Source organism: Protopterus annectens, chromosome 1.part1, assembly GCF_019279795.1.
Source record: "Protopterus annectens isolate FY-2018-M chromosome 1.part1, PAN1.0, whole genome shotgun sequence".
NCBI classification, from domain to species: Eukaryota; Metazoa; Chordata; order Ceratodontiformes; family Protopteridae; genus Protopterus; species Protopterus annectens.
In genome coordinates this window covers 118795628-118815279 of record NC_056726.1, presented here as the reverse complement: position 1 = coordinate 118815279, position 19652 = coordinate 118795628, and the positions used below count along the sequence as shown (strand labels likewise).

At 36.9% G+C, this 19652-nt stretch overlaps 1 protein-coding gene across 1 annotated transcript in view; it reads right to left on the bottom strand.

Annotated features, from left to right (window-relative positions):
- Positions 1–19652, bottom strand: part of LOC122814238 (dynein axonemal heavy chain 5-like) — a 3525594-nt gene that overhangs the window by 2332268 nt on the left and 1173674 nt on the right. Inside the window, exon 36 of the mRNA XM_044086840.1 lies at positions 10403–10534. Coding sequence (XP_043942775.1) covers positions 10403–10534 — 132 coding nt within the window. The remainder of the gene's footprint in view (positions 1–10402; positions 10535–19652) is intronic.

Sequence of the window (19652 nt, the reverse complement as noted above, 5' to 3'; positions counted from 1 at the left end):
ACAGGGGTAACAATGCCTATTTTAGAGAATGTTATTGTTCACTTACCTAGTGTTCATGCAGTAAACACTAACGGATTTTTTTTTTTTTTTTGTGGAGGCCAGCCTAAGAGGTTGCTTTTTTCAGGGAAATTGGACAACTTCATAAATGTTTTCCCTTTCAAAAGATGCAATGAATGTGGAGATAAATGATATACAATTAGGGGAATGCATACACTGTACTAAGTCATAAAGGACATGTGGTTTGGCTATCAAGGGCAACAGGAACTTTCTCCTATTTTGAAAGGGAAGAGCAGTCAAAAAAAAGACTCAAATAGAGCTTTGGCGGGGGGTACAAAAATAAAGCAAAATGAATGTACAAGGCAGAAAAAAATGTCTGTTAGTCATTAAATAAGGCTTTAGAATAATTTGAAGAGGAGAAAACTGACAATAGACAGGACCCTGTATAAATTAAGGAAGAGGGGAATGGTAGCACTGAGAATATGGAAGAAGCAGAAGAAGAAAACGTGGTACTATGGGTAGCAGAGTTTATAAATGAAAAAAGAAAGCTAAAAGGCGTGGGTAGAATGAGTAAAATCAAAAGCAATGGTTAATTTGTATATTTATTTGTAAATATTACCAGCATCAAGGGTGAACGTGAAGAAATACAGTATTACAGTGTTTTAAAAAATACATGATTTTATAATTCTCCTGGACACTAGATTGTGTTTGCATTGTTAAACAGAGCATTTTGGTAAATTGTGTGTGCGTGTGTGTGGAGGGGCATTATATGGATGGCTGGGATAGAGACCTGCTCAGGTATTGCTTTCCTTTATAAACAATATGCAGTTACAATTAAAGATTTGTTAATATGACAGACAGGTAGAGGTTAGTGGTGGATACAATGGTTAAACACACTATAGTATGCATCATGTGCTAGTCTGAAATGTGAATTACAGGTGCAGCTTACTGGAGGATGTGGGGACATACATAATGGTCAACTGTAGTAGCAGGTGACTTCAACTGTAATACAAGACATACAAAAGGCAAGATTACCAAAGGTGACAGAATTGCAAAGGAGCTTTTAATGATAGGTGATATGCAGAGGTACATTTTGGACCAGGATAGACTTCTTATTTCCTGAGACGTTAAAAGTAAGTATAAGGAAGCAAAACTTGGCTGGCTTTTCTGATCATTGTGTTATGGAGAGTTAATAAAGGGATTCTAGTAGTAGGGAAAGGCTTAAAAATTAACAGCTGAATGGATGGAGGATGAAAATTGTCAGAGCAGGGTAAAAACATTATGGGAAGAGCATTTAACTATCTTCTTCTACTTCTTCTTCTTCTTTCGGCTGCTCCCGTTAGGGGTCGCCACAGCAGATCAACTGTTTCCATTTCTTCCTGTCCTCTGCATCTTGCTCTGTCACACCAACCAACTGCATGTCCTCTCTCACCACATCCATAAACCTTATCTTAGGCCTTCCTCTTTTCCTGTTACCTGGCAGTTTCATCTTTAGCATCTTTTTCCCAATATACTCAGCATCCCTCCTCAGCACATGTCCAAACCAACATAATTTTGCCTCTCTGGCTTTGTCTCCAAACCTTCCAACCTGGGCTGACCCTCTAATATAGTTTATTCCTAATCCTGTCCATCCTCGTTGCACCCAGTGCAAATCTTAACATATTCAACTCTGCCACGTCCAGCTCTGACTCCTGCCTTTTTGTCAATGCCACTGTCTCCAACCCATATAACATAGCTGGTCTCACTACCCTCTTGTAGACCTTCCCTTTCACTCTTACTGGTACTCGTTTGTCACAAATCACTCCTGACACTCTTCTCCACCCACTCCATCCTGCCTGTACTCTCTTCTTCACCTCTCTTCCACACTCACCATTACTCTGAACTGTTGATCCCAAGTACTTAAACTCATTCACCTTCGCCACCTCTACTCCCTGCATCCTCACCATTCCTCTATCCTCCCTCTCATTCACACACATATAGTCTGTCTTAGTCCTGCTGACCTTCATGCCTCTTCTCTCTAGAGCATATCTCCACCTCTCCAGGATCTCCTCCACCTGTTCCCTACTCTCACTACAGATCACAATGTCATCTGCAAACATCATAGTCCACATCATAGTCCACGGGGACTCCTGTCTGATCTCGTCTGTCAACCTGTCCATCACCATTGCAAATAAGAAAGGGCTCAGAGCTGATCCTTGATGTAATCCCACCTCCACCTTAAACGCATCTGTTACTCCCACTGCAGACCTCACCGCTGTCACACTACCTTCATACATATCCTGTACCACTCTTACATACATCTCTGACACTCCCGACTTCCTCATACAATACCACAACTCCTCTCTAGGCACCCTGTTATATGCTTTCTCTAAATCCACAAAGACACAATGCAACTCCTTCTGACCTTCTCTGTACTTCTCCATCAACACTCTCAGAGCAAACATCGCATCTGTAGTGCTCTTTCCTGGCATGAAACCATACTGCTGATCACTAATCATCACCTCCCTCCTTAACCTAACTTCCACTACTCTTTCCCGTAACTTCATGAAACTATGAAACATTTCTATGTGTTTGTTACTGATTGATGAATAGGAATTAAAGAAAAATATGAATAGAATATATATTATATGAAAAGGATCAATATCTGTATCCAAGAAATAAGTAGTTTTATAGATTGCTACTTCAGCAATATGAATATTCAGTAGAAACAGGCAGTCAAGATTATCTAGCAAGAGAAAAGAAATGTATGAAAACAATAAAAACTACAGATATTATTGTATACACATAGATTTTTTTAAAGTAGGGTATTACCTTTTTAAGCTGGGTGGTTTAAGTGTGAAATACTGTTTATAGTTTATTTATTTATTATTTATTGGCATTTGTTTACTGGGAAAGTCCAACTGAGTCCTTTTTCATTTGAGGCCCTGGGAGCAAAGCTCCATTGTAAAACAACATGGCCATCATTTGCATTGTTTCATCATTTATAGTCAGTTTCATTCATGAGCAACAGTTCTGTTATCCAGACATCCTTGACATCTGTTACATCATTTACAAACAGTTCCCATTAAAAGTAACAGTTAAATGGGTTGCATATGAATAGATTTGTTTAATACAGGGAGGTATGTACAGTACAATATCATCGTTATGCATAGATTATCAGGTTTTACATAAGAATATTTGTTACTTTAAAGATTTGTTCAAAATTTTGGACATAGGAAGGGAAGATAAGATAAAGAGTTGGAGCAGGCCAAAGAAGGGAGGAGAGGAGGAGATACAAGGAAAGGAGATGAGATGATAGAGGAGGGTATAGCTGTGATAATAGTACATTAAGTTTTATACAACACAGAAGTATGGCATGAACTCATATAGCTATACCAGATGAGTGTATTGGGCAAGCTGTTTTGCCTTAGGGGCTTAGGTTGAGGAGCACACTGTGTAGGTAAGCTTTGTGTCTTGTGGTTTGCGCTGTGTTGTGGTGGTTGACTGCATTTCTGCCTTTGAGGTCTCTGCTGTTTGGGTAGATTTCTATTGAGAGCCTCTGCGAAGTTGAGTGTGTGGTCTGTGTTTTTATGTGAGAGCTGTGATGGTGGGTGTTCTGGAGGGCCATGTGTTGTATGTGGTGTGGTACAGGTGTTGACCTTCTCCTCTTGACCGGTCTTGGCTTGAGAGTGCATGGCTTCCAATTTGGATACATAAGTGCATCTCTCACAAGTCTGAGTGTTGGGAGGTAAGAGGAGAGGATTGTCTGTGTACATGAGTCAGTTGCTACACTGCCTCAGAATGTCCCAATTCACCAGGTTAATAGGAGAAATTACAGGGAACTGACCTTTAGATATGCCAGGAGGGATGGTCATTATTACTAAGTACTGCAACTGTTTCCATATATATTCCTTTATAAGAAAAATGTCACTCAAGGTGTCTTGAGTCTGTACAGAGCACTGCCAAACACTTGAGGGGAAACTAATATGTAGATCCTGAAAATCTAAGGATGGAGTATTTAGGCAGATATTCTGAAGTTAGAAAGAAATCAAGCAGTACTTACTGAAAACAAAAAACTAGCTTGTCAAGAATGATGAAAAGAGGGGAGTTGCATGAATGGCTACTACCTGGCTACCACTAAACCTATTACTAATGCTGGTCTCGCCACAACTTCACTCTGTTGGGATACAATACTCCTTTGCTTCTTCTCTCACCAGAAGCAAAATTTTAGCACCAATCCCAAGAAGAGAAGCAGGCCATGGCCATGGTGAAAGAATAGTAATCGGTCTCTAGTTTGTGAATTCAGTTGATGAACCACCTTCACGGAGGGGTGCTATATAAGATGCTTTGCATAAGGCTGGGACATTCAGTTCTTGTACAGAGCAGTTTATCAGACTCAACACAGGATGTGCAAGACTGTCTACAGCGAGTTTGAAGTGCATAGAAGGATGTTGGTCCAAGGCAGCGGTTGCTGTCATAAAGATGCATAGGAATTTTTTAACTGTAGAAGTTCACACTGGAGTGAGTGTGAAGATCTGGTTTGGCTTCAATGATTGCGGTGGGATGGCTGGATTTGTAGTAGTTTTGTTTTGTAGGCAAGAGGTTACAATATTTATAAAGGGTGAGTTAAACATTGAAGCAATGCTTTGGGAGTTATTGCTTGGGGATGGGCTGAGTTGGGTTGATTGTCCAGGATTAAGCAATGTATTTATGTTTTTCCAGAAGGTTTTTGGATTGCTTGATGATGAATTTTGGGCATTTGTTTAAAAAGCTTTTGAGTTCTACTTTATGCATTGTTTGATATCATTCTTTAAATGTCTATATTGTTACAGGGATGTTTGAGACTTGGTCTGTATCCATGACCTCCAGGCTTAATCCCTAAGTTACATTGGTTGCTTTGTTACCTATTAATACATTCTCTTATTCTGTTCTATTGAACTTTCATCAAAATTTCTTAATCTGTGTTACTTAGAGTGATAGGTCTCCAGTTTGTTTGATGCCACTGGGATAGAACAGCAAAATATTATGAATATTGCAGCAAAATATATATAGAAGTTATACGAATGCAAGGACAGTGAACAGTTAAGATGCTCACATTTAGAAAAGACAGATGTAGATTAAAAAAATATATATTGACAGGAAAATTGAGTAGATGAGCTTACAACGGTGTTAAGACAAGTAGATATAGACAGCTCTCTTGGTGAAGATTGACTCACTTATGTTTTTTATATTTACATGAATGATATTCAGAAATATATTTTTGAATTTCTTAAATGAATGGCTCACTTTAGGGGTTTATAATGATTGCATAGTACGTACAGTTGGTCATCTGTGTCATTGTTAATAAATGGTTGGGAAGGTACTGACAACAAAATGTGCAGGGAAGTTAGACAAGAATGTCTATTAAGTGAGAATTCTTCTTTTCGTGGTGATGAATGTGGTTGTTTTAGGGTACAATAAGGGGTGGTTAATGGTGGAAATTCCATTATGTTTAGTTTATACAGATGAATTAATGCCAGTTTCACAGAACAGACAGTTATTTCATATATATTGTTGTTACTGGAAAGGAATTTAAGGATAGCAGGACAACAGATAAATAAGAAAAAGGTGAAGGGTTCGGGACACGTTGGAATTTCAAGTATAGAATCTACTGTATTGAAAATAAATGCTTTAGGCCATACTTTTGTCGTCCATTGAATGGCGGAGAGAGCAGTTTTTGAAAGTTAAGAGAAAGGGAGAGGATCAAAAAACTTTCAGCCACTGCATATTGTTATCTGATTGGCAAGACTTGACTTCCTTAAGATCTTCGTGGTTCTTCTATGATGGGTAGCAGTTATACAAATTATCTAAAAGGTTTACAAGGTCTATAAAGAAGAGACCTTATGAATTTATCAAGCAACTCCTTCTCCTTAAAACTTTGCAGAGTATCCTGCTTTAAATGTTCAAATATATAATATTATCAAAATAACTCAAGCTGTTATCCTCTAAGGGAGTTAAATCATTATTTTATCTATTTTTCTCATCAGAAAAAAATCTGTACAATAAATGGGGCATGATAGATATGAAAAAACTCACTTTTTTTAATCTTAAGATAAAGAAGTTACATTTTATAATATCAGGCTTCACTTCAGCATTATTTTAGCAAATGTATAATGGTCACATTCCATGGATGGAGCAGGCATATGCTAAAAAACTCAGTTGACTCATTTCTTATTCATGTGGATATCATGCTTATGTATAAATGTCTTCAGAACCTAATGATACATCATCAGAAACTTTCAAACTTCAATCCAACATGTGAGCTTTTTAATATTGTTTCCCTGGACCATGTTATGGTCAGTCTGTTTTCTGCAGGGACATAACATATAGTTGTGCATTTTTATATTTCTAGCTTTTTAAAGATTTTGCATGTTAAACCTGAGATACACTAAGAAACCAGAGATAAACAATTGCTTTAAGTGAAAAATTCCTCTGGAACTTCAAGCTTTGTAAACACAATTGTAGTCCAGAAAATAATTAAGAAGATGAAAATTAAGAAGAGGCTACTTGTTAGTTTCTTATTCCATATTTAGTACCCCATTTATGAGGCATGTTTCAATAGCTACTGTATCTTAACTTAGTAGCCAATTTGTGTAAAAGGGGAAAACAGCCCACATAATATTTTTTCGGCTTTTCCCGGTTAGTGGTCACCACAGCGGAACTCTGTTTCGCTAATATATATATATATATATATATATATATATATATATATACAGTTTAAATGATACAACACCCTCCCCTACAGTGTGCACACAGTAAGAAAAAGAAAGAGCATGTCAAACAAAGAATATTTCAAACATTAACACAAGACAGTGAATAAACCTTAAATGCCAGAGAATCATTATTACTAATAATCATCAACTCAAAGTTCTAGCTCTCAAATGAATCTGGGTCAAATCTCAACAGAATCTGGGACAAATGCATAATAATCAGCGACAATTAGGGACATATTGTAAATATTAGGACTATTAATGTGAGACATTGGCAGAATAAAAGAATATGAATTAATATAAATTAATATAAATTTTCTAAAGTAAAAAATCTATAACTTGAATTATTATTATTTATTAAGCATGATTCACTACCTTTTCTCCAAATTAACCAGTTTTAGGAGGGCTTAAGAGGGACAGAGCTAAAATCTGAGTCAAAATCGGGCACAACTTTGAGGTATTTAAACAGTTTTCAAACAGAATCCTTCTTACTGAATACATGACTTATGTTGTTAAATACTCTGCTAAACTCTAGAAAAGCAAATTAAATTCCATCAAACAGAAAACAAATTGTTGTCATCTGCTTCTCAGGAAAAATAAAGAGTCTAAAATGTTTGATGGAAAATAAAATTAAAATTACCTGATCAGTGTCAGAAACACTAAACTATCTCTTCAAGGAGCTGGCTGAAGAATCTTACAGTCTTAGGCCTATGTATAGGCTGGGTAGTTTTGGCATATGTTATACAAGCAGCTGATTCCATATCTTGGTCTGTGTTTAAGAGACAAAGGTGATGGCAGGCACCATCCACAGAGTAGGCTTTATGACCCAACAGGTGTTGTAAACTCTGAGACAATAACATATGTACTGCAGTTAAAGGTTGGGTAGGAGAGTCAGCTGACCCACTGCACAAATTTGTATAAAATCTGTCTTGTGGTGGACAGATCACTGCGTTCTTAGGGTTAATTTAATTTAATGCAAGGTCCCCTACCTCCCCACCACTAGTTAGTTATTCTTTACATAGCATTTGAGCATTAGAATTTTTTCTGTGGTGGTATGAGAACTGTAGCTGATGATATTTCCCTTAAAGAACTGTCTTAACAATAGGACACATTAAAGAAACACTCAGCTCAAGCATTAATGTTAACACCATGGCAAGATATAAATATATTAATTAAAGAGGTGTAAAAATATATTATTTAAACAGGCACTGTATGGAATTCCACCCAGAAATATCTGACAAATAAAAATGAGGTGGTGCAAAGAGTCAGCTAAATGGACTAAGACATTTTCAAGAAATGCATATATTTCTTTCTAATGTTCTGCAAAGCAAACTGCAGTTACAATTAGTAGGATTCAAATTGTATAACATACTTAGAAATGTCAGTTTTCAGACAGCTGTCTTTCACTTAATATTTGCACAACATTTAACTGACTAGTCTTTTAGAACTGGTGGCTAAAAATTCTGTGTTGACCTCTGCAATCTTTATTCCCAGTGAAGAACCCCTACTGGTGGAAAATAATATTACATGAATAATATTTGTTTCCTTATGTGTCTAAAACACAGGCAGGTATATTTGTCACACCTCTTTGATGGAGCTGTATGTAGGAGTTGAAAAAGCACTTACAAGAGTAGAGTGACTACATAATATATCTGCAATTTGCAAATTTTGCATTATCATCATAGAACAAATCTGGGATAGTACAAATCCTTCAAAGTAATCTCATATTCCAGCTAGTCTCTATTTCAGATTGAACATGGTTATTAGGTAGGAAATTATGTTAATTTTCTCATTTTTTTCCATTAAGTTACTGTAAACTATTTTTTCTTTCACTCATAAAATGGGGATCATCAAACTGACAGTCTATCTATAAGTGGTCGAGATTAGATTCCCAAATCTCCTGAATCACAAGGCACTGAGGAACAGAATACTGATGACTGGTTTCCATAAGAAATCACTGGCGGTATGTCTCTAAGTGTGCACTAACAACCACTGAGGAAGAGAATGCTGATAACTGGTTTCCATAGGAAATCACTAGCAGTGTGTCTCTAAGTGTGCAGTAGGAATCACTGAGGAACAGAATGCTGATGACTGGTTTCCATAGGAAATCACTAGCGGTGTGTCTCTAAGTGTGCAGTAGGAATCACTGAGGAACAGAATGCTGATGACTGGTTTCCATAGGAAATCACTAGCATTGTGTCTCTAAGTGTGCATTAGCAACCACTGAGGAAAAGAATGCTGATGACTGGTTTCCATAAGAAATCACTGGTGGTGTGTCTCTAAGTGTGCACTAGCAATCACTGAGGAACAGAATACTGATGACTGGTTTCCTTCGGAAATCACTAGCGGTGTGTCTCTAAATGTGCACTAGGAATCACTGAGGAACAGAATGCTGATGACTGGTTTCCATAGGAAATCAAGTGTGCAGTAGGAATCGCTGAGGAACAGAATGCTGATGACTGGTTTCCATAGGAAATCACTAGCGTTGTGTCTCTAAGTGTGCATTAGCAATCACTGAGGAACAGAATTTTGATGACTGGTTTCCATAGGAAATCACTAGCTGTGTGTCTCTAAGTGTGCATTAGCAATCACTGAGGAACAGAATGCTGATGACTGGTTTCCATAGGAAATCACTAGCTGTGTGTCTCTAAGTGTGCATTAGCAATCACTGAGGAACAGAATGCTGATGACAGGTTTCCATAGGAAATCACTAGCGTTGTGTCTCTAAGTGTGCATTAGCAATCACTGAGGAACAGAATGCTGATGACAGGTTTCCATAGGAAATCACTAGCGTTGTGTCTCTAAGTGTGCATTAGCAATCACTGAGGAACAGAATGCTGATGACAGGTTTCCATAGGACATCATTAGCGGTGTGTCTCTAAGTGTGCACTAGCAATGATTCCTTTGTTTTGTTCTCCATTCTACATGTTTGCATGACTATGAAGTTGACATATAAGTTCAGGGTAAGGGATGCTAGCCTCCCAGATGGGGGCAGGGGTGGATAGGAGCTTGCCTCCCTGCAAAAAACACAGTTGGAGGTTTTGTCTTTTTTGTATTTCTGGCATTTGTGTTTGGCGAGGAGGTCCCTTGGTGTCATGTTAGTCTGTTTCAAAGTAAATCCCAAACTGACTAAAGACCTGCATTTTCTCTCATTTATCAGAAAAGAAGGTGAAAGACTTGTAAATGTCTTCTTTATTAGTGTTTCTATTTAGGCATTTAGATTATTTGTCCCTTCAAATATGCCTTAAGTTTCATAGCAAAACGTAATGCCCTACAGCAACAGTACCAAAGAAGTGCTATACATGTAATTGTAGAATAACATTAGGGTGGGTAACTGTGGGTACTAGTATCTCCAAGATGAACTTCTCTTTGATACTTTGGTCAGGGCTTTAGACTTCATTCTCTTTCTCTTTTACTCAACCCTGAAGTTAGTTTTGTCTGTGTCACCTCACAGGAAATGTTCAGATAAGAGTGTAATGACAGCATTACCAGAACAGCATGACATTAGCCTGAAATTGCACTTTTCTTGATGCTGAATGTGAACTGTTTCTTTAGCTGTTTACTTTTTGTAAGTCATAAATATCTGGTTTGTTAAGTGCCCTCATAAATTCTTTAGTTGTTTTCCTATATTTAGTATTATATTTATGACATAGTTCTCAACAGCCACTGTACCATACCTTTGCAGCCAGTTTGTGTAAAAGGGGAAAACAGTCCACATAGAATTTGATCTGTCCAGCCATCCCATTAAATGCATCCCAGTCCTTTAGCCTGTCATTCCAGGTCTGGCACTCTGTCCAGTATTCTTCAATCTATTATAAAAAAGAAAAGACAACCAGTGCATTGCATACAAGTACATTAAATAGTTTGTATTGTCTGAACATTACAGCTAGCATAATACTGAAGTCCATCTATTTTATAAACATAAGTATAAAATTAAAAATAGGATCAACAGTAAGTTATCAAAATGTAATAAAAGGCAGGCAAGAGTTTTAGAAATATGTGATAATTATTCTCTGTTTTCAGAAGGTAGACAAGGGAACTTCCATAAAGAACATAATCAACATCTGGCTAATATGTGAAACTCCATCCTTCATCAGATTAATTAACATAATGATATAATGACATTGTAACCTGTACATGAACAATGTTTCATTTAGCTTTAATGAACATGCATGTCTATCATTCTTTTTAAAAATCTGAATTTTGAAGAATAATTTTACTACAATAAATTGGAGATCACAGTTGCCAGATTAGTCAGACAAACCATTGCACTTTAATTTGTTTCTTATACAAGACACATTTTATTTTATAGAACAACAGCATTGTATTGTTATATATTTACAGCATCTGCTACTGTTTTTGTAATTTATGAATATCTGAATACAAAGAAATCTAATCCAATCATTCCCATAAACTTTGATATTTGCACAAATATTATGGCTTTGTACAACATTACAAAATAAGCAAAAAGTTGTCCTGCAACCAGGACTATATTTATCATCCACCCAGAATAATGAGAAATGTATCTGCATTTGCTCTTATTGTGAAGCTATCTGGTGGGTCCTAACATTTATGGAGTATTATACCATGACCCCCCCAAAACGTGCACGCTGATTGGCCAGCGTGCACATTGTAAATCGAGTTATACTAATGGAAAAGGTCCGTCGCCGGACTTTTTCCATTAGTATAACTCTACTTTTAAAACACTGTCTCGCTATGTTAAATGGGTTTAACATAGCAAGACAGCTTTAAAATAAGCAACGGAGATCTCCGTTGCTTATTTTAAAGCTGTCTCGCTATGCTAAACCCATTTAACATAGCGAGACAGGTTAAAAAAGCAACGGAGAAAGCAAGATCTCCGTTGCTTTACTGTTTTGCTATGTTAAATGGGCTTAACATAGCGAGACAGTTTTAAAATAAGCAACGGACATCTCTGTTGCTTATTTTAAAGCTGTCTCACTATGTTAAACCCATTTAACATAGCGAAACAGTAAAAAAAGCAACGGAGATCTTGCTTTCTCCGTTGCTTTCTTACAACTCTGATGTACTGCGCAGGCACGCAGTACATCAGAACTGCCGCGGATGCCAGACATCTGCGGAAGGGCAGTAAACAGGCATTATACTATGCCATTATTTAAGAAAAGTAATAGTTTCTTTTCTTAAATAATGTCATGGTATAATAGCAATAACCCACTTCTGGGTGTGGGTAATGCTGTATTTACCCACGGATGGCTTTGTTTGGTCCCTCGGGCTTCGCCCTCGTGACCAAACCACACCAACCGTGGGTAAATCCAGCATTACCCACACCCAGGCGTGGGTTATTGCTATAATTACATATGGGCTATGAGATAAGAAGCATTTAGGTGATCTGAAAAAGTACTAGTGGGTAATTACTTCACAACCCAAATCCCTGATGTGTTTTTCTTATATCTTGGTTCTGTTTTACTTTGTTGTTATTGCTTGCTTTCTTTTTACTGTGTTTTATTAACTGGACAAAATCTAAACTCTTTAAGCATTTTAAAGCAAAATCTGATTCTAAGTTAATTAGCTTGGTTTTTCTTCTTTCAGACTAAATCAACATTATGGATATCATAGCACATTTCTATTTAAACTTCAGTTTTAATTATATAAACTTACAACACCAACTGTTTCTTTATTTATCCACTTCAGCTTCACAGATATCTTGCTGTTGGCATATGTTTTTAATAACAGTGTATTTATGTTTATGGTGTGTGTGTGTGTGTGTGTGTGTGTGTGTGTGTGTGTGTGTGTGTGTGTGTGTGTGTGTGTGTGTGTGTGTGTGTGTGTGTGTGTGTGTATCTCCCAAAGAAAACAATTTTTGTTTAAGAAGTTTGTTATTGCTAAAATATAATTTAGTTATTTTTTTCTGACAAATGGTCTATAAAAAAGTCACTGAATAATTAAACTACATTCATGAAAAATGCCCATCAGAATACATGTATGATGCCACATATACTTCATTTATCAACCAGCAGTACAAGTGCTATACAGTACTGGTTAACCAACAGTACAAATGCTACTCAGTAAAAGTCCTACTCAGTACTGGTTAAGCAGCAGTACAAGTGCTACACAGTACTGGTTAAACAGCAGTACACATGCTACACAGTACTGGCTAACCAGCAGGTCAAATGCTACCCAGTACTGGTTAACCAGCAGTAAAAGTGCTACCCAGTACTGGTTAATGAGTAGTACAAGTGCTACATAGTACTGTTTACAGCAGTACAAGTGCTACACAGTACTGGTTAACCAGTAAAAGTCCTACTCAGTACTGGTTAAGCAGCAGTACAAGTGCTACACAGTACTGGTTAACCAGCAGTACAAGTGCTACACAGTCCTGGTTAATGTGCTATCCAGTACTGGTTAACCAGCAGTACAAGTGCTACACAGTACTGGCTAACCTGCAGTACAAGTGCTACCCGGTGCAGGTTAACCAGCAGTACAATATTTATTCTCGTGTTATTTAAATACTTGTCATCTTTACTTCCACATTTATACCTGATTGTAAACATTATTTCTATTTTTGCTATTTATTTTTCTTTAAATGTGAATGTACTGCAGTACAAGTGCTACACAGTACTGGTTAACCATATGAGTACAGATAATTTATAATACCCACATCATGGGCTTCCTCCAGTGTAGGCAGGATAGCTGGATATTGAGGCAATGGATTAGGTCACTGCAGGTATCCCAGAGTACCAGTGAGTACCATGTGCCCATCATGCCTATACTCTGTTTGTGCACTCTGGACATTCATCTCCATGACTCACAGATCTGGATGTAACAAGTCCTCATTCAGATAGCTGACTCACATGTTATACATTAATTTCACCATTGTTAACCAGATAAGTGAATCAGTTTGTGGATCGTTTTCAGGCACAGGCTGAACCAAGCAGCTAAATAGAATGTAACAGAGGTATTGAACATGCAATATATGCCAAAACATACATAAGATAATACAGCTGTCTTCATTCCACAGTTATGATCGCAAGCATTTCAGTGAATGTGAATGTACTTGTAAAACAAATTCCACACCTCTATGCCATAGTCAGATGGAACCTTGACTGATAACAGGATGACACAGATTCAGTTAGCAGCTAGGACACTGGAGGAACCAAGTAAGAGAGGTGGGACACCAGTGGAAGCAAGTAAGGCAAGTAGAATGCCGGCAGAACCACGTAATGGATGTAGGATACTGGAGGACCCAAGTAAGGGAGGTGGAATTCTACAGGAACTAAGTAAGGGAGGTGGGAAGATGCAGCTTTTTGTCAGCTTGATCACTTTGAAAAGGAGGGTGGGGTTTCCACCTGTGATCAATCATGCCGCAAGTGATGGGGGTAGTACCATAATAATGTAGTAACTGCTGTGAATAATTAGGCTAGAAGAGAGGGTGGAGTTAACTGAAGCTACACACATTAGGGCACATGATGCAATAGCATATTTAGGGCACACAAAAAATGTCCCTGCATGCAGGACAGCATATGTTAGGCTGTTGGTTCCTCTACTATGACTAACATCTTCTATCCAACCTGCCAGTAGAATGGTCCCAGACTCGGGGGATAGTAGCAGAAAAGGCAATGGGGGCAGACCTAAAATTGCTGATTATCAGCTGGAAAGCACATGGGGATAAAAAAGTGGCTGATATGACAAAAAAGTATATTAAAATGATATAATTTGATGTATATAAACATAACATGTATCAGGTATTTGACCACTTGACCCGTGAAATTGTACATAAAGAATGCATGATATTTTTATAATATTTACATCATTTGCACAACTTAAATCATCTCGGTTGTGAGATGTTGCTTTGTATCACTGAAGAAAAAACATAATTCTGCTGGCTTATGACTTGGGTATAAGGGCTGCAGAAATACATTTAGCCAGGGTCACTGTAATAATTGTACTTGAATGTGTCTGTCAGATATTCTTATAGTAATTTTGAGGTATAGCATTCCAGATGGCAGTATTCATTTTACAGAAAGCTTTTAAAGATGATGTCAGAGTATAAGAAGGGGGAGATGGTAGGAGTCCCTCCAAACTTTGTATCTAGTATTTTGTGCTTGTGTGTGTAATTTATATTATGGGGTAGCAGTAGTTCTTGATAAGTAATATAAATCTTACAGTAAAGGGAAGATACCATGCCTTGGCCTCTACTGGTAACTCTCTGGATCTGTACCTGATCCTTGTCATGGGCTAAATGAATAATTCTTAGTATTTTGTTTTCAGTAGCCTGCAGCAATGAGGTGTTGTTTTAAACCTGAATTGGATTATCACTTGTGACACAGGCAAACTTACGTTTATATAAAAGTAATCAAACCATATTAGCAAGTTCACATTTACAAATGTTAGGCATCACATATATTATTATATATCACACAGTCAAAACAACATTGCATAAATTGTTCAATTCCTGCCTTCTCTTAAAGCTCATTCCTCTTTCAAAATTTTTTCTGCATCTATCGTTCCCACAATTTCTATTTTTTGGGCAATTTACTTAATACCTTTTTCTAAAGATCCCACATTTTGTTCTTTTATCTCTGTTACAATATTACTGCATTAAGTGTGGGTGGTTTAGATTTTGATTTCTATTTTCTATTAATTGCTTTTCTGGCAGCCACCAGAATTAAACTTAACAAGGCTGTTACGTTTAGGCAATTCAGACCCTGTATCCCAGCTAAAAAAAAAATCCTTAGTTACATTTGCTTTCCCAGTATTCCTGACAGAGTATTCTGTATGGAATTGTTAAAGTCTGCCAACTCATTATGGTCTGAGAACATGTGCTCCCAGTTACCTTTCTCTCCCCCATTATACCTCTAACATTTGCCATCTACCTGAGGAAAAATTCTTTGGATTCTGCTTGGGGGATAAAAATATCTATGCAAACACTTCCAGGCAAAAATTCTCAGTCTTCAAGATTTTGTTGCATATTTGGGAGCCATGCATATGTCCTCCCATTGTTTTTTTTTTTTTGACAACTACATAAATAATCTCTCTTTCCAAGCTTTTCTGACTGCTTTTGATTGATTCTTATAGTTATTATACAATATTTTATATACCCTACTAAGTATCCATTTTTTTAATGGCAGCTGCTGTTCTAGATTCAATTAATAAGTCAAGCAGTGCAGGTCTTTCATTTAGGATTCCCCTATCACTTTCTCTTTGTCCATACTCTGATATCGATCCCCTATGGGAAGCCAGTCAGGAGTCTGCTTGGCTCCTCCCAATCTATTACCTTTCCCTCTTTGATTATTTGTTCCCAGTGACTTGGTTCATTTGCCAGTTTCCTTCAGTAAATTCCAGCTCCCTCTTGCCTATGGTCTGTACCCTGGATTGAACTTAATCTTACTGGCAGAATCTCATTTCATCATTCTTTTGTTAGCTTAGTTCTTGGTACAGTTTCTGATACTTTTTAAATATAACATTCTGCATGACTGTTATTATTCTCCTTAAGGGTCTGCATCTAAAATCCCATTTTTTTATTTCTTGAATTACCCCTTGCTTCAACATCATTCCTTTCAACTTAGAACTGTAGCTTTCTGCTGGTGTTATGTATAACTGCCTTACCTGTATAGCTCTAAAGTATCCCTTCAAATCAGGTAGTTCTAAAGCACCTTGTTCTATTGGGAAGATCATCCCACTTGACTCTTGCCCTATTCCCCTCCCAAATAAAATCCTTCATCTCTTTATTTATTACTATCCAAAACTTTTCCTCTGGTTGATAAAAATGAAAGGGACTAAAACACTGTTACTGCTTATATCTTGCTATTCATATCCATAAGCAACAGCTTTCAGTTTCTCACTTTTTGTATTATCCTTTTAGTCACTTCCTACGTATTCTTGGCTGTCAAAACAGAATCCTTTTTAATCCATATTCCTAAATACTTCATTTTATCATCTACCCATAAATATGAGTATTTCTGAACCAGTTCCTGTGTGGCTACATAGTTTATAGCTATAGCCTTTGTTTTATCTTCAGTTACCGAAAATGTCCAAAAAAGACTATGAAATAAAATCTCCGTTCCACCAGGTTAGAGCCAAGTCTTTTAATAAAAATGCAAATCAACAATTGTTTTATCTTCATTAATTTTATATCCCGAAAAAAATTGGAACTGTCTCAGAATTTTCCACACTGAAATGTCCCTTTCTTATTATATCAGGTATAAAATAATATTATCTGCAAATAAAGGGAATATTTCTTGAACATACCAATTATATCCTTGCATTTTAGAGTCCCTTGTTTTCTTTGCCAATGGTTCTAAATGTAATGCAAGTAACAAAGGGTAAAGAAGACACCCTGCCTGGTTCCTCTGTTAAGACAACTTATGACATAGGGAAAGCCTTCCACATTGATTCCTATATCATTCTAATTAACCTTATTATTGTATCAAGAAATGCAAATACTTTGAGTGCCCTACTCATAAAATCCCAGCTTACTCTGTTGAAAGATTTTTCTGCATGAAGGCCATCCAATAATAGCAGTATTTTCTTACATTCTGTTTCCCTGTGGATCATCATTGTTCTATTAATGTTATCAAATGTTTACTGTCTCTATACAAAAAACAGTAGTCCATATTATTAATATTGGCATCAGTTTTGCCATTCTTTTAGCCATTATAGACCTAAACATTTTATAATTGTGGTTTAAAATTTAAATGACCCTATATGAAGCTAGATCCAATGTTTTTTTTTACTGTATTTAGGTATTACAGCCACCACAGCTTTTTTCCAAGATGTTGGTGCCAACCCTCTTTTTAAAATACTATTAAACAAAACCTTTCAAATCTTTATCAATTTCTTCCCTTCTAGCTTCCAAACTTCTAGCAGAATACCATCTATTCCTGGAGACTTTCCTGCAGATTGGTTATACATCACCATTTTTATTTTATGTTTTCCTAATTTACCTGTTAGTTGTTGGGCCCCATCTACCTCTAACTTTGGCATAGTTACGTCTTCCATAAATATTTCCAGTTGTGCTTTTTTTCTTGATTTCCTCAGTTCTCTGCTTTATACAAATGTTTATACAATTTCTGAAATATCTCTAGTACCTAGGCAGGATCTATGCTTAGTTTTCTTATTATAGGCTCACTAGGTTTGGCAACAGCCCTTTCTATATTTGTTGCCTAAGTTGTTCTGCCAACATTTTTTGTACTCTAGAGTTATTATCAAAAAAGTTGCTTAACAACAATCTTTCTAAACTGATGTGTATTATCCAGGTCCTCCCTTATTTCCTCTTTAGTACTCTGCATTTGCACCTCTTCCTGTTTTCCGAGCTTCTCCTTATTCTGTAATACTTTAACCTTTGTCAAACCCCCTAAATAATTCTTATTACTTCTTAACCAGATCTCTTTTTCTTTTATTTCTACCCTATTTTTAAACTCCACTTTAATTTTATCCCACTAACTAGCTATAACTTCTGGAGATTTTTTGGGTTCCTATCATAACAAATAAATGGCTGAAGATCGAATGGCCTAAACGCGAGAATGCCATTCACCGATGTGTTTTTTGTGAGATCATGGTACAGTGAAGATTGGAAAATTTGCCCTTTCCTCACTGTAGTACAATCTTGGATTTGGTATATATAATTAGCAGGGGTGTGGGGGGGTGCAGCCCCCCTCAAAAGCAACTTCGAGGTATGGCATTTTCGAATTTTAGGCCATTTGACAGTTGGTCTTTTCGATGTTATAATATAGACCCATTTTTTCCTGTCTTCCCTAATAACTCCCAGATAATTTCCACTACCCATCCCTTAAATTCTTCTCTTTTTAACACGTAGGTGGGGATGAGACAGTTTCTCATCTTTACTTCATTACCCTGCATTTTTATCTTAATAATTATTGGCACAAAATCTGAAATAGTTATTGGATGTATGTCAAAGTTATCAATTAAATGCACATGTTCCTGTGAAGCCATGATGTGTTTTGAGGTGAACTCAAGGTAATGATATGCAGGGTGCATTCCAGCATCAGGAGTAATACATTTACAGATGTAGCTTATTTAGCTTTAGGGGTTAGTAGGTGGGTTGCTTGGTCTATTACATTTAGTTAACTTAAAACTTTGAAAGAAAAAACTTTATCTGTCTGAAACCCTGTTTGCCTGTTGAATAGCAGAGTCTGATCAAGGAGGGGACCTAGGTACTTTTGATATATGTTAAATGGAAGTGGTACACCTTCATGAACATTTATTATTAATAGCCAGGCAGTAGGTAATACTTTTTGAGTTAGTACTAGCATTGTTGCAGACAGAGCCATAGGTGACTCATCTAACACCTGCATTGCCCAATCCAGTGTGACGGAGGAGGCAAAAAAAGGGTTTTTCTTACATTAAAAAACTGTAGCAAGCTGCTTGGTAAATTTGTAGCAAGCGAATTGTTAAACTAATACTACATTTAAAGAACTGAAGCAAGGACTTCAGTCTCACCAGTAAATTAATTTCTTTATTGGCATTCAGAAATGCCAGGACAAAAAGAAACAAATGGTTCTACTATACTACTTACGATCTTGCCCCCTAACACCTTGGTAAAAGTCAACGCACATTGCAAGGGCACAGAAAAAACTTAAATAAAGTGCATTCAATAGGAAAACACACACATGGTATAGAAAATTACAGTTATACACAAACTGTACACATATTGTCCCCAGATATGCATTTAGAGCCCCTCCAAAATGTGGTTGTCTGCAAATTCACCAAGCAATGATCAAAGTAAATAAGGACAGACATAAAATTGTGAGATAAGTGACCAAAATGCATGCAGGGAAAAAAAGTCAGCATAGTATTTCTGAAAACTTGAATGACAGTAGGGAAATCCCACAATAAGTGTTTCCCCATGTTTCCCTTCTAACATTGTCTTGGTGCGGATGTCCATAGCTAGGAAGAGGAGGCGAGGTATGTGTACACTGCAGGATAAAC